Below are 24,776 nucleotides of genomic sequence, written 5' to 3' on the forward strand. Positions count from 1 at the left end.
GAGCCCCTGTGGTTTGGACTCCTTTCACTTGGGCCCGTATGGTCTACTTTTCAATGTTTTAAGGTCTTATGTTAAGTTAATAAGCCAAAGTGTTGTTTTAATGTTAATTTTGAGAAATTAAAGTAACGTATAAGAATTTAAAAGAAAATATAAAATCATAGAGACTCAATTTATACTCTAAACCAATTTAAATTGAATTGTCAGATGGTTCAGTTCCAATTCTCTAATTGTTGTTGTTAAAATACAACAATTAAAATTTGTGATGTGAGGTCCACTCGAGCATGTTGTCAGGTGAGGTTAGGTTGTCGTAAGAAAAGTTGTCTTAAAGGGAATTTGCTGCTAGGATGCTCGTCGCAAACATTTTGTCACAAGACTTTGCCACTAGCTTTTTCGCCACAGGGTTTCACCATAAGATTTTGCCACAAGGCTTCGCCACTAGTTCTCGTCACTAGCTCTTTCGCCACAAGGTTTTGTCACTAGCTCTTGCCACAAAGTTTCGCCAAAAGACTTCGCCACTAACTCTCGCCACAAGCTTTCGCAGCTAGGTCTCGCTACAAGGTTTTACCTCCGCCACGAGATCTCGCCGTAAGCTTTTAGCTTCGCTGCTAGGTTCGCGGCAAGTTTTTGCCTTCGCCGCTAGATTCGCTGTAAGGATTTACCTCTACCATGAGATCTCGTCGCAAACTTTTAGCTTTGTCGCTAGATTCGCCGCAAGGATTTACCTCCGCCACGAGGTCTCGCCGCAAGCTTTTAACTTCGCCGCTAAGTTCGCCGCAAGCTTTTGCCTTTGCCGTTAGGTTCACCGCAAGCTTTTGGTTTCGCCGCAAGGATTTGGCCTTACTGATGCTCAAAATATGGATTAGAAGGCTGTAACGCCCCGTTTTTCGAGCGCGTTATAACTTAGGACAATTCTGGGATAATTTTTTTTTAAAAAAAAACTATTGCTAAATCATATGACTTTTTAAATAAATCCCAAAAGCTCCATTCATTTATCTCCAAAGAAAATCATCATAAATATCAAATGCGAAAGTTAGAATCGAACCTATCATAACATTAATCATAATTCAGTGCTTATATCTCGGGAACATAAATTTCTCAACATGTCTTAATACATAACATAAGTTCTCAACTAACATTAACCTTAAATAGGGTTTTACATCATCATTCCTCAAAACGTTCAGAATTTGAAGTAGCAGAATTTAAATACATGAGCTACATAATATACATTCAACTGATCATACAACTCATCATGCACTTTGCTAAGTGTCATTTCATGCCTCATTTATCCTCGTTTCTGCTACAATCTCCATCTGGAACGTTTGAATATTCCAGGGGCAAAGCCCAAGTTAGATGATGAATTATCTAAGTAAGGGAAACAAAACATTTAATGCTCATGTATGTATGCAATACACTTAATATCATAACTCTCATATTTGGGTCGACTGCACCTTAAGATTACTCGCCATTTTTCCAGTCTCCCTGCCAGACCGGGATATATGGGTGCACCATTGGCAAAGTAACAGCGCTAGTACCTAATCCCAAACCCATGCAACGTACGACCGGGAATCTCATCATGTTCGTATGCATAATTCATAAATCAAAACATGTAAAATGCAATCTACATGACATACTCATAACAGGGCATGACAACATGATAAGATTATAAAACTTGGTCTAGTTGGGAAGTACCACTTATCTTGTAAAAATATAATTTTGTCCCTAACGTAATTTTGCCTCAAAATTTGCGTCGAACTTCTAATTGTACTCAATTATGAACCTTGACGTATCATGGCACCATAATTACTTAAGAAAATCAGATTTCTAATTTTTCTCTAATTTCTCTATTTTCCTCAAGATTATGAAATAAATACTTTCTAATAAAATTTTCTCAATTTCTCTTCACAATAATTCCTAAAACAATATTTCTAAGCCCCAGAAATTTTCTCATAATTTTAAAATCCATGTTCTATTTATTTCTCATTTTTTCTTTGATTTTCAAACATCTATTGCCTCAAAAATTCATAATAAATACTAATCATGCATTTCTCTTCCAATTTCACTATCAAAAATTTTAGAATATCATTCTAATATTTCTGAAATTTTTAAAGAAATTTTTGAAGATAACTTACCTTCCCGCGGAGTGATTCGATATTCTTCTATACTGCGATGAAGTCTCGGTTTGCGTATCCAACAACACCTTTTGTCACAAATTTTCACACGAACTACTAAACTCAACTTATAAGATTTTTCTAGAAATTTTTGATTTTTTTTTTCTATATTCTTTCTTTCTCTTTCTCAAATCTCTCTCTTACTCTCAAATTCTTCTTTTTTACAATCTTTCTCTTTCTAATTCAAGTCCTCCAACCTTTCAAGTTTCCTTTATTTATAGAGGTTGAATTAAGTTTAGTATATATAATTGTAGTGATCCATTATCTTTTATTATTTTATTATTTTTTAAAATTATTTTTTACTAAATCTCACTCATAATCTTTAATTATTTGTTCATACACTACTTTATCTTCCACATTTCTCCATTAATTCACCCATTATCTTTGATTATTTGGCCACACTCTACTTTGTCTCCCACATTTCTCCATTAATTCATCATTTATCTTTGATTATTTGTCCACACCATATTTTGTCTCTCATATTTCTCCATTAATTCACCCATTATCTTTGATTATTTGATCACACCATATTTTATCTTTCACATTTCTCTATTAATTCACCCATTATCTTTTATTATTTATCCACACTCTACTTTGTCTCCACATTTCTCCATTATTTCACCCACTATCTTTAATTATTATTATTTTTTTTACTTTAATTATTTTTCAACTAAATCTTATTTTGAATGGACTATTCTTTCATTTAGTTCATAAATTTAAGCTCACTTTCTTAGCCTACTAACTCTAAGCCCATTTACTTAGTTTTTCATTTCTCAACTTAACCCATTAACTATAAGCCCATTTACTTAGTCTTTTTTTTTTCAATTTAGCCCACTAATTCTAAGTTCATTTACTTAATATTTCTTTTTTTAATTTAATCTACTAACTCTAAGCCAATTTACTTAACATTTCATTTTTCAAGTTAGCCCACTAATTCTAAACCCATTAGTTTTCTCAATTATAATTTCTAATGATGTCAAAAAAATATTTTAAATATAAAATTAATTATTATTATTTTCAAAATACTAGGATATTACAAGGCTTGCGGGAATCTTATCCCGCAAAGACCCTCCGATGCCAAAGTCAGTCTCGAATCCCAATGACTATTCACGAAAACAGTAAAGGTGTATTCAAAGTGTCTAAATTTTACCAAAGTTGGAAGTCCTTTTCAATGTCCTGTAGCTAGGTATTTATAGGGCACAATTCCCAATGATGCTTAGTGTTGACACGTGTTGCTTATTGAATGAACCATATTCGAGGTGTGTGGCTACAATAAAGTCTTTGATGCAAGGTCTTGCCACAAGATTTTGCTTTTGCCATAAAGTCTTGCCACAAGGTTTTACCTCCGCCACAAGGTTTTCCCTTCGCCAAAGGTCTCGCCGCAAGGTTTTATCTCCCCCACAAGGTCTCACCGCAAGATTTTGTCTTTGCCACAAGGTCTCGCCACAAGGTTTTGTCTTCACCATAAAGTCTCGCCGCAAGGTTTTACCTTTACTGCAACGTCTCGCCGCGAGGTTTTGCCTTTGCCATAAGGTCTCGCCGTAAGGTTTCACTCCGCCACAAGATTTCGCCTCAAGGTTTTGCCTTTGCCGCAAGGTCTCGCCGTAAGGTTTTACCTCCGTCATAAGGTCTCGTCGCAAGATTTTGCCTTCGTCACAAGGTCTCACTACAAGGTTTTACCTCCATCACAAGATCTCGCTGCGAGGTTTTGCCTTTACCACAAGGTCTTGCAGCAAGATTTTACTTCCGTCACAAGATCTCGTCGCGAGGTTTTGCCTTTGCCACAATGGGGCTCGCTGCACACTTCCGCAAAGTTGCTGCCGCAAAGAGGGCTCGCGGCACACTGCCGCAAAGCCCTTGCCACAAGTGGGCTTGTGGCACACTGCCGTGAGCGTTTTTATGTTTTCTTTAAAAATTCTCATTTTTTCTCAACCTATTTTCCATGGCACAACACTAATGGTTCGATTTCAATTCTCAACAATTTTGATTGTAGTTTAAATTAATTTAAACTGAAGATATAATATATTACAATACATTATATATCAAATTTTTTATTTACAAAAATAATGTTTATTTATATAAATTAAGTAATTTAATTTATATCTATGTATTTTTTAGAATTTAAAGGAATCAAACCTCACGTAGTTTACTTATTATGATAGTGTTTGTTAACTAAGATATAGAATGTAAAATGTCAAATATGAAAAATATTTTAAATATTTATTCTTTTCAACGTGTTTGTTAAACTTATCTGACATTTTTTAAAAAAACCCTTACGTGACTTCTTATCTTATTTTTATAGATAAATTTATCTCGTTCCCTTTAGATAAATTTATCTGATATATTACAGATAAACATAAATTACTCATATACCATTTTATAGGATAATTAATATCATTTAATACATTTTTAAATTGTCATATGTTTTGATAACTTTTAAAATTTAAATAAAATTATTCCTTTCACCGATTTTTAAAATTTAAATTTCTCTCTCTATATATTTTATTATCTAATACAAATTCGTTTGACTGATTTTTTAAATTATTTTATTCAATTTTATATTTTTATTATCTATTATAAAAATATATTTTGATAATTTTTAATTATTTATGTAAAATTATTGTAATTCCACCAATAATTATTTCTACTTAGTAAGTCTTTTTTTGAATCTATTTTTGAACATTGATTTAGAAAATAAAATACTAATTTTAATTTTAATTTTTGACCATTCATATTAATCATAAAATATTATTTTAATCATAAATTTGTTATTGATGTTAAACATACAATTTTAAATGAATTTGATAATAAAGATATTTTAATAAAAACTTATTATCTTGATGCTCATCATATGCATTTAATAAACATATAAAAAAATATAATTCTCAATAAATTTTAAAAAGTTTAACAAATAGTCTGATCTAAATGTTGAAATATTTCTTAATTTTATCTTAATCATTCCATATTTTGGTCCAAAAAATATTTCAACCTTATCTTGATATTCCCTTATTTTACTTATTTTAACAAACGCTACCTATTTAAATTTGTAACCTCTTTACTTTAATTAAAATTATTTTTAAAAGTATCAATTATTGTGCCTTCGTTTGTAATATCATATAAATCTTCACTATTTTGTTTTCAGGTTCTAATTCTTTATTTTTAGAATGGAAACAAAACCATAAGTCTTCGATTTTGATTCCGATTTCAATTTTTAAACCAATTTAGTTCAATTTTTAGAAGAGTAGTTCTTATTCGATCCACAATTCAAATCAAACTGAAATCAAGTCTAAATATAGATTGAGAATTGTACCGAGTAAAATAAATTTAAATTTTTTTACTAATAAACAGAGAAAAAAACAAACCCTTATATGATGGCAAACAATTCATTTCTAGTTTGGATAAGAAGCATAAAAGAAATCCAAAAGATTATTATTAAAAAGTCTTCAATATGCCATCAATTCTCGTACCATTGAACCTTTTAAACTGTATAGTGTATGCCAAACGACCACCTTAACATTATTGATGTCATGTCACCATGGAGGGCACCGTGTGGCGGGTACACATTTCATTCTCAGAACCAAACATTGCCCATTGGCGCGCGTGAATGAGCCCCTAATTCACGTGGATTGTGAGCCCAGCGCATTATAAAAAACAATGCCACATTTACATGAAATTTCAAAATTTACCCCAAAAAATAAAATAAATATTCATTTAAGTAAACATAAATACAGATTTTATTATGAAATTTTGGTGCTTTGTTCAGGAAAACTTATTGATAGATGAACAGAATGGGGCTAAAGTGATAAAAATACCCTCACCTAATGAAAAATTACTCCTCCTTGTCATCCATAATCGTCTCGTCTCTCATTTCTCTCCTTTCCATGGTTCTCTCTAGGGACCGTTTTCATTTCGTCGTCTCATCTCTCACTAATCGACTGTCACTCTCTTTTTATAATAGAAGATGCAGCAGCCAGGCGAAGATCGTGAGAGCCTGAGCAATGCGAAGCAAAGGCCACGAAAGGAAAGTCATCGTTGGAAGAGACTATGAGAAGGGGAGAAAGAGGAGTGACCATGGATGGGAAATGGGAGCAATTTTATAGTTGGCCCTATTTTGTCAACTTATTGATAAGCCTCTCGAGTAAAATAGCAAAATCCTTTTATTATTGATGAATCATAATTTAATAATTAAAAAATAAATAATAAATCCAAAGAAAGAAAATAATCAAGTATTTGAACCAAGATTTTCTTTCTTCGAGTGGGGGTAACGAAATTTTTTGAAATTTCTTTAGAGTTTGAGATACAAAATGTTTCAAAAATGTCAAACGACACCACCATTTCGATATTTTCATGCACTAGAGAATAATAAAACTATTGTAAAAAAAAATTGTCCCAATAGTTTGTAATAATTTTCAATGTAGAAATTGTACAAATATCAATTTTCATTTGGTACGAGTAGAGAGAAAAAACAGACTAATACAATGATTAGGAACTCGGAGCGAGTTTAAAAACTCACCCATTTAACGGTTTAGGTGTCATATTTTAATTAATTTAATAAATATTAAATGTTAAATTTAATTTATAAAATATTAATATTTAAGAATGAACTGAATGAATTATCCAAACTTTAGCCAAAAAGGTTGGAAGTCTCAGCCACATGCTTGTTTTTGTTGTTTGGGAAGATGGAAAAAGAGATGCTGAGTTTCTCCATCAGAGAGAGACTCCCAACACCACCACTACATAAATAATTATGCCCACCTTTAAGGACCACAGCTTCCCATTTTGCCTCAATAAAGAAACAGCACTACATAAATCATGTCCACCTTAAGGCTTCCATGCACGAAAACGTTTTCTACCACAAAAATGTTAAGAAATATTATAAAAAATATTTTTAAATCATTTTTATAATTTTAAAAACGTTTTAAAGTCGTTTCACAATATTAAAAAATATATATTTTTATTTTACTACCACATTAAAGACGAAAGACAGAAGTAATTTGTGATTGTCCAAAATTCTAGACATTTATGCACACTTACAACTGAACTACTGGAAATTAGTGGCCTAGAATGTGGGAGGACTCGATACAAGTGCATGAGACTCCCTACTTTTTGAAGGTTGAGGGAGGAGTTGTATTTGTATTGCTTTTTTATTTTAAAATAGGAGGGTTAGATTCTTCATGTTTGGAGTCATAAAGCAAAGTAGGAGAAGCCAAAGGGCTAAACTAGGGTTGTGCCCACTTCAGCGGGAAGGCTTGTGAAGTGGGGACCTAAGAACTCTAGGCCCTACACATTTGACATTTCTATTTTCAGAGAAAGCAGGGTTTAATTCACAATAACACAAGCTTACATAACTAGTGATAGAAGTTGGCAACAGAGAACTAGAACCCAGAATTTGAAGGTGTTGCAAAGACTAACTAGGTGCTCTAGTTAGGTGAACTTGCAGCCATTCATTCACAGTCCAACTTGATCAACCAGAACTCTCATATAAACAAAATGTGCCATCATTTACTGTACTACAAACAACATATTAAGCCATAATTCTATTATATGATGTCGACCACATGAATTCTGACTCGTGAAACATTTCTCTGTGAGGATTCTGTGTGTCACTTTAATAATTAGAGTCAATTCTTTGAGACCCAAATGTATAATCTTCCATACAACATCCCAAGTCAAAAGGAAAAAGGTTTTTAAATAGAGCCATGTGAAGAAGACAAAAGAAGCATCTACAGGTAACTGTGACAAGAATCAGGTAATTTGAGATTTTTAATCCCTAGATGAAAGATTTGGCAGCAATCAAACCCATGTAGTTGACCCAACCTAGAGGGATTAAAGGCTCGATTTATTGTTGTTGATATGTCATATCACGCTTCCTTTTATATCCGGTCTTCATCTAGTCACAGTAGGGACGTCATTCCACTCTTCTCTCCCTTCTTCCTCCCTATGAGAACAGGACAGGGTCGGGGAAATGTCATGAGCAAGAAATATTTCCAAATGGGATCAAACTTCCATCACAAACATTTCTCTCGAGTAATCACATTTTCTGACTGGATAAATTCAAATTTTCAGGGAAGACTTTCTTTTCAGCCACTCATTTTTTGTAATGATATTGATCAATGTGCTCAATCAATCTTAGGTCCTTTGCCAGACACAGTATTCAAAGAGAACCATATGTTATAGGACATTCCTAACAAAATTGCTATGCTTTGTCTCGATTCCTATCCTCAGGCCAGGGCAATCCAGTTCTAACAATGAACCACTATAATATCTGTGCTCAGCACAAAAAAGGTAACAACTTCTTCATTTCACTATCATGTCATCGACCTTGACCAATGTCATTACACCACTGTATCTCAAGCTGCCAGAGTAGGTTTGAAATATGACTTGCATGTGATATCATTTTTTGTAGCAAATCAGCTTCACTAAGGTTTGTCGTTAAACAACCGTAGAACCAATAACATATTTACCCACAGGTTAGAAAGTCAGATTGCAACTCTACTTGATATCATCTATATCAATAACTTTTCAAGTGGTCAGATTAGTAAGTGACATTAACATAAAGATGCCTGTTTCAAGCTAACTTGCATGTCAGAGATTTATGAATTAAACTCAAAAACAAGATCAAGAAGTTAATTTCATCACTAATAAACAGCACCACAATTCATTCTGTAGCAATGATATAATTGCAAAATTTAATGAATTAAGAAATTTGAGATGCAACACGACCGTGTGTCATATAGTACTGAAAATGAGAGACAAAAAACTGGCTGTGCAATCAAATGTCGGTTTAGAAATTCATGTCATTGACTGTCTTCAGTGTCAATTCCCTCTCCTTGACTCTCGACACCTCAACGTTGAGTACTGCTAATGGATTATGCTTGATGTAGTAGTCAGAAAAGGCTGCCTAATACCATCTCATGGACTGTTGGATACATTTATTCAACTTACGACTTGATTATAACTGGTAGTCTATTTTAACTTATAACAAAAACAACAGGACCTAAGATATCATGAAAATACAAATACATGATCAGGTTTGTCTTCAATCCCAAAATATACAAGCAAATACAAATAATGATGCAACAGACTGACCCTTATTCTCCCACTTCAGCAAGTGCAATACACTACTCCACATCATAAACTAAGATCAAATGAATACAAAACAGCATTACCAAACATTTAGAAATTAAGGATGCATTTGGATAGAGGGATTTCAAATGATGTCACTTGAAATGACACATATGAAAGTGTCATTTCGAATTCTTCTATTTCTTGGGTCCAAAACATAGTTACACAGAACATGGTACATTCCAATTTGTGGTATGCATTAGGGTACGAGGTATGGTGCTTAGCTAGGTACGCATTAATGGAGGGTAGGATTAGTCAATACATCAGTTTAGTTCATGGTTTGCTTGGAAAAATGTATTGGTACGCTTTTTAAAATTCAAAGGAAAAATTTTGTCATAGTCATAAGATATTGCAATGAAAATAAGGTTCAACTTAGCAAAAAGCAAGTCAGCAATAACATGAAACCATAACATTAGGACCAGAAACTGGAAAGGGAAAAAAAAAAAAAAACCTGAATGTTAGCATAACAAATTTAAAGCTAACAATCATCATGAAAGTTAATGATAAGGTGAACTACTTTCATCTCTCAATGATTTTTGAGTTTTAGACCTTTGAATTTGGGCTATCAAGTCACTTTAAAGTTCTATATTTGGGATTGCCATTTTTGGTGATCCAGGTTGCATCCCTCCCTGTTCCAACATGATCAGAAACACGGTTTGTGGGGAGGTGCCTTGAATTGTGTGACTATGGTCCAACTCCAAATGCTTTCAACAAAAATATATCCAAACCATATTTCAAATTCCAAACAATGGGGTCAAATAATTAAAGGAATTTGATGAGACTTTTACTCTATTTGGGATGTCCTCATGCTAAAATATAAGCAATCTTGAACTTTGAATTGGCCTAAAGCCCCTCTTTAGTCCTGCCTCATTGATAGTGAAGTTTCTACAAATAATCTGTATTTCCTCCTCTAGTTCTCATATGGTGTTATTTTTCACTCCAACCTCTGAAATCATGTTCAACTTGCCTTATAATTTGGCAGATTGATTGATAGGACTCCAAACTAGACTCTTTTTATATTTAACTTGCCCTATTGATTTTTATAATCAACATGCTAATATTTTTCACTCAACAAAATTCTGTCAATCAACTATTGCCTCTGGATTACCGAACATTTTTCTTGATATATGGGTTCTCCTCTAATTTGATAACCTTCCTACCTTACAATGCTCTACAACCATATAACCTTCATCCATTAGGCTCTAAAATTAAGACCAACACTAGAGCCCTTCTCTACTAGGACAATTAATGGAAAGGTCAAAGATAAACAAAAAATTTATGTGTAATATTTATAATGTTGAATTATTAACTACCATTTGATCTGAAAGGTTAATTGTTAAATAGAGGGTTAACTTTATTTTTTTATGCTATTATTTTACTCTCAACATGCCCCTTGCATGTGGCTAGGTTTCACTAATAACTAGTCCAACTATGTGCAACAATTTAAATATTGGGTTGGCAGTGAGATTTGAACTTAGAACCTTTGTCTGCTCTAATACCATGTTGAATAATTAACCACCATTTGATCTAAAAACTTAAATTGTTAGATAGAGTATTAACTTTATTTTTTTATACTATTATTTTACTCTCAACATATAGATTTGGAAAAAGCCTATGACAAAGCACCTAGAGAAATCTTATGGGAGGTGTTGTTTAAGAAAGTATTATGGATTACTTACATACAGGTAATTGAAGGCATGCATCCTCAAGCAAAAACATATGCCAGGCTTGTAGATGAGATACTAATACTTTTCCAATTACAATTGGATCACATCAAAGATCTGCATTGAGCCATTTTCATCTTTGCTCTTGTTATGGATGAACTCACAAAATAAATCCAAGAAGAAATGTTTTGGTGTATGCTTTTGTTAGATGATATTGTCTTGATAGATGAGACAACAAAAGGCATGAAAAATAAACTTGAATTATGTAGCAAATCCAAAGGTTTTAAAGTAAGTGGGTTGAAACTAAGTAAATGGAATGTAAGTTTGGAAAAAATATAAGTACGGATGATATTATTATGAAACCTAGAGATCAAGTTATTCCCCCCCAAAAAAAGAAGATTAATTTTGATATCTTGGGTCAATTTTTCAAAAACAATTGAGAGATCATGAAAGATGTTACTCATAAAATAAAGGCAAAGTGGTTAAAGTAGAGAAGAGTATCCAGTATTTTATGTAATCATAAAATTACTCTAACCTTGAAAGGAAAGTTTTATTGACTATAAGCTCATCTTTGTTGTTTGGCTTAAAATGTTAAGTAGTTAGGCCAACATATATAAAATATGAGGTGCACCGAGACATCAAAATATTTGTGAGGCAAGTGGATGAAATGACAGAAAATTTAGGAAGATCAAAAAATACTTAATGGGAAACCCTTAGATACGACATAGGATATAATGGCTTTACAAAGGATTATGGGCCTGGATAGAGCCAATTGGAAATCTAGGATTCATGCAGCCAACCCCACCTAGTGGGATTAAGGCTTGTGATTGTTATTGTTGAGTCCTTCCCAATAGACACCACCGACCTTTTGTATCATTCAATGACTAAAACCAAAACCAATAAAATAACAACACATAGTAATCATATTTGTTATCATTTTTCAAACCACACCATCATTTTTCATTCAATTTTCACTCCCTAGTAATATTAAAATCCTATTAAAAAATTCACTCTCAAGCTTTCACATATGAAACTTTTGAGCATTTCTTAATCTCCAACTAGCATTTTCCTATCACTTCTTAGGATACAATTTGTTGTCATAACACCAAGGATATAACAGAAATTTGCAGTAGTTATTTTGATATTTTAGTTGTTATATTTTTTGTTTTACTCTGTAACAGAATTACTTACCTAGGAGAAGTAACTATATAAAACTACTAGAGCTATAAAGAAAGGATCATTGTGAAATATATCAAAGTGAGACTTCTAATTCTCTCTCTACATTCTCTTCCTCTCAGATCTTACTACTCTTCCTCCCTCAACTTCTTTGATCTCTCTTTCCCTGTTTTGTTTGAAATTCTTCCCCAATTCTTTCTATAATTCTTCCCTAATTCTTGTTGTATTCCTCCCTCTTTCAGTCTAATTCCCCCTCAATTTCTTCCAATTTTCCTATTCAGACCCTAGGATCGTGATAAATGGTATCAGAGCCGATCAATTCTAGGCTATGATTCCAACAATTATTGCTGTAAGAATTCAGGTGAATTCATTTTCGATGCTTTTTTTGCAAATGAATTTCCAACAGTTCTTGGTGCGACTCCAGGCAACAAAACATATTTGGGCGAGCATGGATCCACAACAATCACAACTAAGATTCTGGCGTGAAGTGGATACAAGTTTGGGGCAATTGTTGAACCACAACTGCAATAAGAGTCTAAGCGATCTTGAATTTGCAAAGAATTGAATGCAGAACCAGAGGATCGTTGATCTGCAAGTGGGCCATCAACAATTGCTTTCAGTGACGAACTCATATTAGATTGATTATCAGGTGATTTCCGAGATTTCCGACCAACTAGATCTTAGTTATTGAATCGAAAACGGGTCAAGAAGCGATCTTGATTGAAGTTCAGAATGATGATTCTCAGTTGTGAGTTCGAAAATTTCAATAGCTGATTCCAGCAAACTCTTAGCAGTTGGTTTGGATTTTTAAAGGCGAATTCTAACGATTGATTCTTGGCTACTAATTTCCGACACTTCTCGATTGTACAGTTCTTGGAAACTGCTCAAGAGGCGATTGACAGATTGCTATTTTAGAGGCGAATTTTCAAGGATTGGAATTGTGGAGATGGAGAACGGATTCTAGGAGAAAGTCGCTAATCTCAATCAAAAATTAGACGACTTAATGATTCTAATTTCATAGAGATTCTGGATTAGTTTACCAGAGAAATTTTTTTTCAAGATCCACTGCAAAATCGATTCCAGCAGGAGCTGGAATCCTACCAAAGACCTCTGATATGCAAGAAGCTAATAACTCAACTAAATTGGATCAGGAATTTCTGACTGAAGGATCATTTATTGGTGGGGAAGGTGGTGTCGAATTACTTCCTCAGATTTCTACCTTACCAGAAACTGAGGAACAATTTGAATTGAAAAACATTATTGATTCATTAGATAACTTGACTATAAATCTTGCCGAAGATGAAAGTCAAGAAGGAGATCATGTTCCGGCCATTGAGGAACCTGAGGAACATTCTCATCTCTTCCTATGCAATCAGGATGTTAGGACAGGATTGGCAGTTGCAAGTGCGACACCATTGGAGGAGAAATAGGAAGTAAAACATGCTTTTAAAGCATTGCTAGAGTCTGTAAATGTTGAGGAGGATGAACAATTCAAGGCGATAGATCTATTCAAAAGTTACTTGGTGGATCTTTAGAAAAATGAGAAGGAAAAAGTTACGGAGGAACAGAGAAAACAATTGAAGCGAGTCTACGCTTCTCAATTATTGCATCTATAGGATATTGCAAATATCGTGGTAGTTGAACTGGTCTTAGCAGAGGTCAAGGAAATTTCTAGAACTAACAAATCAATGGGAGAAGAGAGCCTTGGCATGGAGATTTTAGAGGTCTACATTTTATGCTTGCAGGAAAAGGAAAAGCAAAAGAAAAAGAATGTAAGAGAAAAGAGGAAAAGCCTTAAGAGGAGAACGAAAGAAAGAAGGACAAAACAACAAGTGAAAGCTAGGATTGGATAACAAACAAGGCAAGTCACTGTGAGTTATTGGGGTCAGGGGAATTGTCATGACCCCAAGGATATAATAGTAATTAGCAGTAGTTATTTTAGTTGTTGTATTTTCTATTTTACTCTGTAACAGAATTACTTACCTAAGAGAAGTAGTTATATAAAGCTACTAGAGCTGTAACGAAAGGATCATTGTGAAATATATCAAAGTGAGACTTCTAATTCTCTCCTTACATTCTCTTCCTCTCGGATTTTACTCCTCTTCCTCCCTCAACTTCTCTGATTTCTCTCTTTCTTTGTTCTATCTGAAATTCTTCCCCAATTCTTTCTATAATTCTTCCCAATTCTTGTTGTATTTCCCCCCCTTTCAGTCTAATTCCTTCTCAATTTCTTCCAATTTTCCTATTCAAACCCTAGGCAAACCCTAGGATTGTGACATTTGTATGCCTCCATTCTGGAACCATTATTATCTCTATATTGGCTATATTATGTTTTCTCCAAGTTTAGGAAAACAACTTAATCTTTCTTTGTTTTCAGAAACCTGATTTCTATCAATTTATCACAAGATTTAAGTTTGATATCATTATGCATTTTTCAACTTTTACACATCCTTCAGGTGACCCTAGGCTGCAACAATAAGGATCTCCTTTGTGACTAGAAGGTCATTGGTTCAAGACTTCCAAGTTGTGGAACAACCTCTTTGCTGAAAAGCAAGGAGAAGGCTGCATACAAATATGATCCTCTCCCAAGCCTCGCAAAACAGGAAGCCTAATAATTAGGGACACCCTTTTTTTAACACCTCTATTTCTATTTACCACAATAAAAGGTAACCTTGTCACTCATCTAATATCTCTTAAAGAGAAATCTTATAACTTCATTAAAACATGTGCCCCTTCATCTCCTCCGTGAGAAAGCACTATCGTTGTCTTTTCCATATGGAAAAAGAGGAGGGAAAACAAAAAAGCTAATGATAAACATCAGAAACTACATCAAAATTAATAATTGAAGCTCGAAATTTTCCTCAATCAAGATTGAGTACCTTGACCAAGTTTTAGTAATACAAATATGAAATGTAGCAGAAATTGTGAGCACAAATGCTGATTGCCAATAAACTAGGGGATCATTATAATTTCATTCCAGAAACCTAATGAATACAATATGACAGAAATCTAACATGATACAAACTTCTGAAAAACTACTTGATCTTTTTCTTAATAGCTGAACACAAAAACTTTATACCTTTCCAGGTAGGATACTGACAATCCAGAAATGGAAATATCCAACTCTTCAGGACTGAGATGCTTTGCCGGCAAAGTGATACATTTTTGCAAATTTCAAACACAGTTCACGGTCCCTGGTATCTCCCCAGCCTCCCCAACCCCTGAACCCAGCTTGATATCCAGCCTGATGCTCATAAACATGCACCCTCCATTTTGGATTGATATTGCCAGCTTTATCAACCTCTTCTATGGGGATATTCAACACACCATTGTCAATGCAAGAAAACGTCTCCCCCTGGCCCTGATGCAAACCGCATTTCCCAAAGTGAATTGCACTTGTCCTAGGACCTCGTAATGTGTAAACAGGGCCACCAAATGAAGGAAAAACAGTTGCCCACATTGTTATGTCCCAGTTGTAATCATCAAAAAAACAAAATTCTCCTGCCTTCCTATGTATCTTCTTCCAAACAGTGCGATTATATGCATAACCCACATTACCCATTCTCTCTGCAATCAAACTCTCCCATCCTTCTCCCCTTGATTTCACATCAGATGGAGCCAGATTTGCAGCGTAACAATTAGGACACTTTTTAGGCTTCAGTGCTATGAGCATCTGTAAATTACGATAAGCATTTGGAAAGATATAGTGGTCCTCCTCTATGAAAAGAATATGACCCAAGTGCTGACGAGTCTCCTTCAATCCATCCCACACAGTGTTCATCATCCACCACCAATGATGCTTCAACGACACAATCTTTGGGGACCGATGGTTCCCATATTGATCTGGACTGCCTTCACAATGTTTCTTAGCTGGATCATCCTTGCCCGTACAGTCTGCTCGCGACACACCGGGAAAGCTACTATTAAATACATGGGGTGAATAAGGGGCAAATATTTGTTTCACTTGACAGAACCTAATACCTTCCACTATCTTGTTCATCTCTTCATAGTATCCATCATGACTAACTATCAATAGAGTTTCACCAATCCCAACTACACGAGAGAGACTATCAACAGCTACACGCAGATACTGGGGGCGATTGTGAACATATAGAACAATTATTATACCATCCTTAGCTAGCTTCGGGAACAAATCCAAGTTTCTCGGGGGCAATTCATTTCGCTGTTCCAATAGGACGGACAAGCGACTTTGTTTGGAGAGGTTAAGTGATTTAGCCAGTAGGGAGACATTAGCAGCCAAATCCAAATCCAATTTTTGATCAATCTCAATGGGATTTGGAGAAATTGAATTCGTATGAAGGAGACAAAGCAGCATACCAGCACCCAACAAAGTAATCACAACCACAGACAAGAGGCGGCGAAAGGCCGCATCTTTGATCCGAGGTTTCTTGGGCAAAGCCATAAATGAACAGCCCAGAAAAAGGCTTCAAAAACGTTCAATTTCGTTATCCACGATTCATTCAAACTAAAAGAGCTAAACCAGGAAACTAACAGTAAACATCAAAAACTACAGCAAATTGAGACTCTACATAGACGGGAATTAGTAACCAAAACCTCCAACATTTTCTCCAGAGTTTGAACGGAGAATCAAACCTCAACTCAATCAGCAAAACATTAGGGTTTTTACCCGCACAGCATCTTGGAGGATTTGGAAGCAAATCCAACAAGGATCAAAGCAAATGCCCAAATGGGTAGTGACCAGTCATCTGAATGGAAAGTGGAAAAGTCGAAGAGTCAACAGTTAAAGGAGAAAAGCAAGGCCGTAAGGGAAGGGGAGTTTCAAAGGTCTAGGCGTTTAGCTTTTGTGTGAGTAAATGCTGCAGAAGTGGGCTCATTGGTTTACCAGTCGTGGGTTTCGTCGGAGGAGTAATCAAAACGCGTAAACTTCAAGATACGGCCTCCCTCCGTCAACACGAGAGAGAGAGAGAGAGAGAGAGAGAGAGAGCCACCGCTGCCGTAAATTCAAAGTCAGCACAGGGGCAAAGATGTCTTTTAAGTCCACACCCGATAAAAACTCCAATTTTCAAAATTGGTCACCAGGAGAGTTTTTTTTTTTTTTTTTTTAATGAAAGAGTAGAGCGATGAAGGCAGTAATGATGCCGTCATAATTATTTTTAAATATTGAATTTAAATTATAATTATTATTAAAAAGAGATATCCTTATTTAAATTCTCTCAATGGAATTGATATTTACATTTATTAGATCTATTATCGCAAGTAAATTACTTTCTTCACATCACCCAAATTTTTCTCTTTTTTTTGGTTGAAAAAATAAAAAAACAAAGACAGCACATAGTCAGTCTAGTGGGGGCTCTCAGTACCACACATTCATCCCTTTGGAGCAGATAAGGTTTGTAAATATCAAGAATAGCAGGTATCAGTGCCACAGACATGAACCATCGTATCCAAACCAAAAAACCAATTAACATATATGTGAACTGAACACCAATTGAAGATCCAGGGCGACTCATCAATGGCAGCCAAAGTGGCCCTCTATTCAAGCCTCAGTGGCAAGCTTCTACTCCCAACCAAGGGACCCTCTTCATTCCCAGCCTCCTCATCACCAAAACCAAGAAGAGTTCACCATTTCAGGATCCATGCAAAACTGGGTTTGGAGCAGCCTCTCTGTGTCTGATTCACCATGTTAATTAAGATATATTTAGCTCTCTCTAATCTTGATTATTTTGAGCAAAGGCAAGGCTGAAAAGTGAATAACTTGATGATGGTATTTCCCAGGTGGGGGAGAGGGTGAAGTGAAGCAAGGAGGGAAGAAGAAGTTCATCACAAGAGAGGAAGAGCCAGAGCAGTAAGTAGCTCCAGCTTTGTTACCATTTTCAAAACCGATTACCCCTACAGTTAGATTTACATTACACATGGTATCCCTGATGTTTTATATACTTGCATGAATTTTTATAATGCGTGGTAAATGGCTCTCTATCAGCCACTAACAAAAGGGATCTGCTACATATGCAGGTATTGGCAAACAGCAGGGGAGAGGGCAGGGGAGAATCCCATGAAGACCCCACTTCCCTACATTATCATATTTGGCATGTCAACTCCTTTCGTGATCTTAGCCATTGCTTTTGCCAATGGATGGATCAAGGTTCCAGTCAGATAAAATGACAAGCAGCAGCAGCAGGAAGAAGGCAAAACTTGACTAGGTTATGCAGTGTATAATACGCAGAGAATCGAGTTCATATGAGAGCATACATCTCATAGTATCTTTTCTTCTTTTATTTTCAGAGTACCAATGTTTTTCTTGTAATATTCCAAGTGAAAATCACAATACAATCGCAGAATGAATGTTTGAGCAATATAGAGAGGAGGATAGGAACGACAGTGGAAGGGAGTGTCTTAAAAGAAGTAAGGCCCAAGCAGCAACTGCCTTTCAATGAATTAGAAATGGTTGGCTCCCTATCTTTTTCCTTTTTTTTTTTTTATTTTTTGAATTCATATGAGAAGAGTTCAGTTTCTTCAAACTAGAAACAGTTAACAGGACTACAGGCACAATGACGCAGAACCAATAAATCAAAGAAGATGTTCAGAACAAAAAGATCACTAAATAGAAGAATATCATATCGATACCGAGAGAGAGAGAGAGAGAGAGAGAGAGGGACATGAATGGTTGAAGCAGAGCACAAATCATGGCCATAGTTTCATGGGGCAGACAATGTTTTAATTATTCATGCTTGGGAATTTAAAGCCTGTTCTCACATAACATATAGTTGATTGAATCAAGTTTGGATCCGACTTTACAACTTTGCATGACAGTTTATGCGGATCAAGCAAAAGGAAGAAAATGCTGCATGAACAACTCAATTATTTTGCCTAAACCTGAAGACAACCAAACCAAACCGAACACTAGATACGAAAATATTCTTTGAGAACAAAATATGCTTCTTCCATCTATCACTTGGAGTAACCTTTAAAAAGTCATCTACTTTTAAGCCTCAAAATTCAAACTTTTCAAGGCTATGAATTTTTCAACATTTTCTTTTTCTTTTTTTGGGTTTTTTTTTTTTTTTGAGGGGGGGGGGGGGGGGGGGTTGCAATAAGCTGAATTTAACGTTTAAGCATAAAATTCAAAAGAACTCAAGATCTAGTAAGTATGCAGTGAGACACAATCATCAAAAAGTTTAGGATTAAGCTACATGGTGGGTATAAATTGAAATTCCAATTAGCTTGTCCATGTTGTAGATCCATCAGTTCCAGAGGATCACACAAAAATCAGTATGGAGGCATACATTTACCAGTATTTCAAAATCATCTTCCACTATGAAGTCTATATATAAGAGAGAATCACTGTTACAACAAGAGGATGAATTATCATGCCCAAAATACTACTTTTTCAACAAAAAGGTTTATATGTCAAAGCTACTACTTTTTCCAACACTCAACTTTTTTTTTCAAACCCATGAACGCAATTGGCTTAACATCTTTCCTAACCAGACATTGTGTTCTATATTTCGAACCACAGAGATTTTGGAAGTTTCATTTCTTTACCTTCTTCAATGGCTTGTAAAGTACTAAAGTCACAAATTTTGTGCGAAAGCGATGAGTGGAATTAAGAGCCACCAAAGATTGGCCACTACGGTCCTTCTGAATGTATAGATGATTCAGCACTGCCACTAAAGGTTTCCCCAGAGACTCAGAACTCTGCCTGGATGATGACGGCTGAGCTAGTGGTGACTGTAGCAGTAGAGGCGGTAATTCGGGCAACTTTTCATTAAAATCTTCTAAACTGAAGGGTGTGTTGTTATAGCTTGAAGCAGGAGAAGGAGGAGATTCTGAGCCAGCAATATTGTCGAGGTCTTCTGGAACAAAATCCTGCACAATACATTGGTCAGTTTGAAATCCAATTATTGATGTAAAGGGAATCAATCACAGAAGGAGCTGAATGCAGAAGACCTAAAAGAAACTTTACCCAAAGAATCATTTTTTTCATTACTATTATCAAGTATTGGCTTAGAGAAGTATTGAATAAAATGATGAAACTGCATTAGATTAATAAAGAATGAAAAGTATATTCCCGCTTAAGAATCAATTTATAACTAACAGTGAGAAGATGATCAACTCCTAATATGAGTTTAAAAAAAATTGCTGGTTCAGCTGTAATGCACATCGCCTATCCAAGGAGCCTGCCTACCATCAGTTTACCAGATTTTTGGTACATAATGCAACTAAAATCACTAAGCCAAAATAGCAGTCGGAGGTGAAAGGAATACGAAAATGTGTATATATATATATATATATATTTTAATGGGGGATATCCTAAACTAGGAGCCAGAGACGCTCAACAGGTTATCTGGAACAGAAACAAATTAACCAACTATAGTTGTGAATTTGAGACCTCAAAAATATGGGTCAGTGCCTAATCACAGATGATGAAGCTTTAGTACATTAGGCATGCACACTAGAAAACATTAAGCCTCCTGATGAGCCTCAAAAGCCTTTTAATAGCAAGTATTTAATTTCCATTAGTAGAACGCATCTTGTTTGACAATTTTCTTGTTTAGAAAATTTAAGTGAAGGTCACAAAAATAGATTTTAGTGAGAAAAAATTTACCAACTAGTCAAAAACAGAGAAGTTATTGATGGTGCATATGGGTGTCAGACAAATATTTAGAGGAATAAAATGGATATTTCCTATTCTCCCCCTTCCATAAGCCAATTAACCTAGGTTTATGCATGTATGCTGCTAATTTTGATGCATCAACTAACTCAACTACTATTTAAATCTTCTAAATCCATATACAGTTTGCACTTCAAATGTGTTCACAAGAGATCGAATGCAACAATAAATACTAGAAGTAATGGACTACAAAGTAAATAATGCTTAAAACAAGTTTCAGTCACAAGACACACAAGGAAACCGATTGAGCTTAACATTCTTTATCAGCTACTTTTGGCCATTCTTAACATAACCTATTAACAAAAAGGAGCATTAGTGTCAATTATTTAACAAAAGAAACATTTCTTTTCATTTATCAAATGACAGAAGCATATTCAAAGCCCCTCAATTTAATTCTCATTTTTGAACCCTCAACCGTCAGGAATTAAGGTCTGTTTGGGTCAATACCAGAAATTCACCTTATTGGCAAGAAGAAGAATGCTAGGATTATTAAAAACAATGAGTTATAGGACAAGGACAATTGAAAGTATACATGTGTGAGTCATAAATCAATTTGCAGGAGCATAACTTTGGTTGTACTCTGAAAGCAGAAGAAATAACAGGAATGTGTAAAGGCTTTTGAGTTTAGACCTTAACAGCTGATAATCGAAAGAAGCAGTAACGGAAAGACTACCATTTGTTTTTACACCTTATGGCTGTTATCCAATGCCACGTCAGTACCACATCCAAAGGTTTTCTGAATCCATCTTCTTGAGCTCACCGTTTATTATTATGGCAAATGTGCTGAAAAGTTACAGGCTACCATAAGCAGTGCATTTATGTTCCATAAAATGTATGGCATCTTAAGATTGGTAAAATAATTTTTCTATTGGCAGGAACAGATACAGATTTCAATTTTGCGAATTAGGGATTTCTGTTGGCATAGAAATGAGAAATTTGGCCTCTTTTCAGTGTTCATACCCTACAGTAGAAAAGTAGGCAAGTTTGGAAACATACAGGAATGCTACTTTTGTTTTTGTGTACACAATTGCTCTGACTCAGATTTCAGATATCCCTGAAGGAAAGGATGGCCAATGTGAACAATTTTGCTGTTAATAGGTAGGGGGATATGTTTAATGAATATGAAACCAAGTCAGTGATAAGGCTTTGTTTTCAAGCCATCCACATGATGACAATATAACTGGTAAAACATTATAGCATCCTTTTCCAAATTTAGAGCATTTAGGGTCTTCTTGATGCGTTTTGAAAAGCCTTTTTGTTTGTCCGTAATGTAATATGGAAACTTTTGCATATATATCTGAAAACTACTTTTGTAAAAATTTCCTGGAAATGGCCCAGTTTCAGGATGCTGCTGAAAGCTATCTAGCGTCCACATTCTCCAAAACAGGAGTCCATGAGAAAATGAAAACAAATTCAGATTTTGAACTTGAATCTGAATTTTCAGGATCTCAAAATTAAAGCATAAAAAATCATGTTATTTCCAATAAACTACAACCTGGCTTTTATCTCATAGTCTAATACATTCAGCAGTGTCAGGGGAACCCCAAGGAACATCCATTTAACATCTGATAATATGTCCATATATCAAATATCATATATGTTGGCAAGCTGAGTTCTGTATAAATCATTGTTAATGAGCATATTCATGTCCATGTCAAAACAACAGTAAGATTGGATTTACTATATTGATATTCAAGATGCTTGTTGGTATTGTCCAAGTTTGTATATTCCAGCAACAAGAAACAGAGAGGAAAAGAAAAGAATTCACCAAAATGAGTTCATGGAACAACATATCTATGATTCATGAAGCAAATATTCAAAAATACGATAAATTTACGACCTTACTCAAACAGGAAAAACTAGAACAATTTACCTGTAAATCTAAAACATTGAAAATATTCCCAATATCATCGCGTTCCTGTGGCAAGTCTGGAGAACACCTCCACTGCCCATCAACAATAAAGTGGTAATGGTAAACACCTGATTGTAGCACTTTCATAATTGTGAAATCTTTGCCTGATCTTTCTAGGAAATCTCTGGTAAAAATCCGTTAAATCCTTGATATCAGACATTGCTTTGGAGAGCATAAATTTCAGGGAAAAAAAAGTACAATAGAAGAATTTCAAAAGATTACTAACCTTGTCTTCCAGTTATCCCATGATCCCTCAATTCCTACTTGCTTGCCATCGAACCTCCATGTGATTGTTGTTGGTATTCCAGTCTCAAAAAACCTACCATCATTCTGAGTTGCATTCCGGGTTGATACAGTGCCTTGAACCTGCATTACTTCATCAGGCCTTTGCAAAGGACTCTCGGCGATCTGAACACAAACATATGGAGATACAAACAAATGAACAATAGGGGGCATTAGGGTGGACTATAAAACCAGCTTCAGTGCAGATTCCCCTTTCTGATTCCAAATTCCACAGAAATTGGGGGTCTCGTCAAGCAAGAAATTTGCAGATTAACATGTTCAACTGATTACTCCTTGTGCCTAATGCTTGCATTTCAAGGGCTCCAAAAATCACACAGGCTTTAGTTCTAGAGCATCAGAGTGGGAAGTTATTCAATAAATTTGAACTTGTCAATGTTGATCGAAACTAAGGATAACTAATGCTCTAATTTTTTCATCCTATAACTTGGAAACAAAAAACTCACAAAACCCTTTGTATTGCGCTGGATTTCCATTCCATCAGACAAATAGTGGGTGTAGAAAAGAACATAGGAATAGGAGTGCCAAGCAAACTCAAATACAACTTAGCCAAATCAATTCCCAAAAAATTTCAACCCAAGTTCACAACTATCAAACACTTCCCTATGTAATCTCATAAGCAAACACATGCAAATAAAAATTTCATTCTATTTTCCTCTCTCTCATCCCAAAACCATTATACTAATTGACCCCCCAAAAAGATATCTGTTCTAGAAGAGCAACCCTATCTTATTATATCTATGTAATCTATATATATATGAGTGTGTACATATTGTAGAGCTGACCTGGGAATTGAACATGGCAGTGGAGCAGTAAGCCCTAGGGCTAGAAGGAGGGGACTGAGCCATGGACTGTGGGAAAGGACCCTGCGCCCCACCATGTGCAAACTCCATATAGTCTTCACCCTCTTGATTCTTGGTTGCAGAGGGGCCAGCCTCATCCTTCCTTCCACTAACATTACCCATTACTGCAAAAACAATGAAACCCAGTTGGAATATGTATCTCAAAACATGATTATGGAATTCAAGGAGCATATATGTGTGTGTGTGTGTGTGTGTGTGTATAGACAGTGATGAGAGGGGCAGACCAGTGAACAAAAGGAAAAGCCAAAGACAGTAAAAATAAAAGCTTTGGGGGGTGAGTTCAGTGACATGCCCATCACCACCCTATAAATAAACACAGAGCACCCAAGAAAGAAGGAAAGAAAGAAAGAAACCCACCCAGAATTAACTCCCTGAAGGTCAGGGTAACATGATTTTTGCAGCTTTGTGGTGTGATTCAATGATTGATGGAAACCTTTATTTGGTTTCTCTGTCTCCTTCTCTCTCAATCTCACTCTAAATTAGTGAAAAGGCCACTGAATACTGAAAAAGTGATTTTTATTCTCCAATGAGTTTGGAAGATCCCTCGGTGGACTAATGATGTTTATTTAAAAGGGCATATTAAGCTTTGCCTTCAATAAGCTCACTTCTGTTGGTCACTAATTGGCTTCTCTCTGCAATCTTTATAATGGCCAATCACCCACCGCCAAATCAGCACACTGGGCACCTACCAACCACTGGAATTACTCTTCTGACCTTAGGTTTAACCAGGAAAGCCTCATGGAACCTTGATTTCTGTGGAAAATTGGGAATGCATTAAAAATCCTAGAAACTTGGAAATTTTGATTTAGTGCCATTATTTTATAGCCTTGGAAGTCCTATGTGTTTTAAAAAACAAGGGACATTATGGTAGTTGCAGTGTCAATCAGTTGGACTGTTAAAATACATATTCTCAAA

At 35.2% G+C, this 24,776-nt stretch overlaps 3 protein-coding genes across 6 annotated transcripts; 1 reads left to right on the forward strand and 2 right to left on the reverse strand.

Moving 5' to 3' along the window:
• Positions 1–14,975: 14,975 nt before the first annotated feature.
• On the reverse strand, positions 14,976–17,099 carry LOC127792451 (alpha-1,6-mannosyl-glycoprotein 2-beta-N-acetylglucosaminyltransferase). Its single transcript, XM_052322939.1, has one exon. The coding sequence runs from the start codon at positions 16,554–16,556 to the stop codon at positions 15,261–15,263; it is 1,296 nt and encodes a 431-aa protein (XP_052178899.1). The 5' UTR covers positions 16,557–17,099; the 3' UTR covers positions 14,976–15,260.
• A 429-nt stretch (positions 17,100–17,528) lies between these two features.
• LOC127792452 (uncharacterized) lies at positions 17,529–18,571 on the forward strand. The gene is made up of 3 exons (XM_052322941.1): positions 17,529–17,763; positions 17,891–17,960; positions 18,128–18,571. Exons 1-3 carry the CDS (start codon positions 17,628–17,630, stop codon positions 18,270–18,272), a joined length of 351 nt encoding a protein of 116 aa, XP_052178901.1. The 5' UTR covers positions 17,529–17,627; the 3' UTR covers positions 18,273–18,571.
• Positions 18,572–19,189: 618 nt separating this feature from the next.
• On the reverse strand, positions 19,190–24,395 carry LOC127792674 (SNF1-related protein kinase regulatory subunit beta-2-like). 4 transcript variants are annotated; one of them, XM_052323289.1, is made up of 5 exons: positions 24,219–24,395; positions 23,784–23,965; positions 22,925–23,106; positions 22,660–22,822; positions 19,190–19,981 (listed from the first exon to the last, which is right to left on the reverse strand). In XM_052323289.1, the coding sequence occupies exons 2-5, from the start codon at positions 23,961–23,963 to the stop codon at positions 19,646–19,648; spliced, it is 861 nt and encodes a 286-aa protein (XP_052179249.1). In that variant the 5' UTR covers positions 23,964–23,965; positions 24,219–24,395; the 3' UTR covers positions 19,190–19,645. The 4 variants fall into 4 exon arrangements, with proteins under 4 accessions (XP_052179249.1, XP_052179250.1, XP_052179248.1 ...); XM_052323290.1 differs by lacking the exon at positions 24,219–24,395 and adding an exon at positions 24,086–24,214; XM_052323288.1 differs by lacking the exon at positions 24,219–24,395 and having other exon boundaries at positions 22,925–23,064; positions 23,784–24,077.
• Positions 24,396–24,776: the final 381 nt, after the last annotated feature.

This window comes from Diospyros lotus, chromosome 15, assembly GCF_014633365.1.
Source record: "Diospyros lotus cultivar Yz01 chromosome 15, ASM1463336v1, whole genome shotgun sequence".
NCBI classification, from domain to species: domain Eukaryota; kingdom Viridiplantae; phylum Streptophyta; class Magnoliopsida; order Ericales; family Ebenaceae; genus Diospyros; species Diospyros lotus.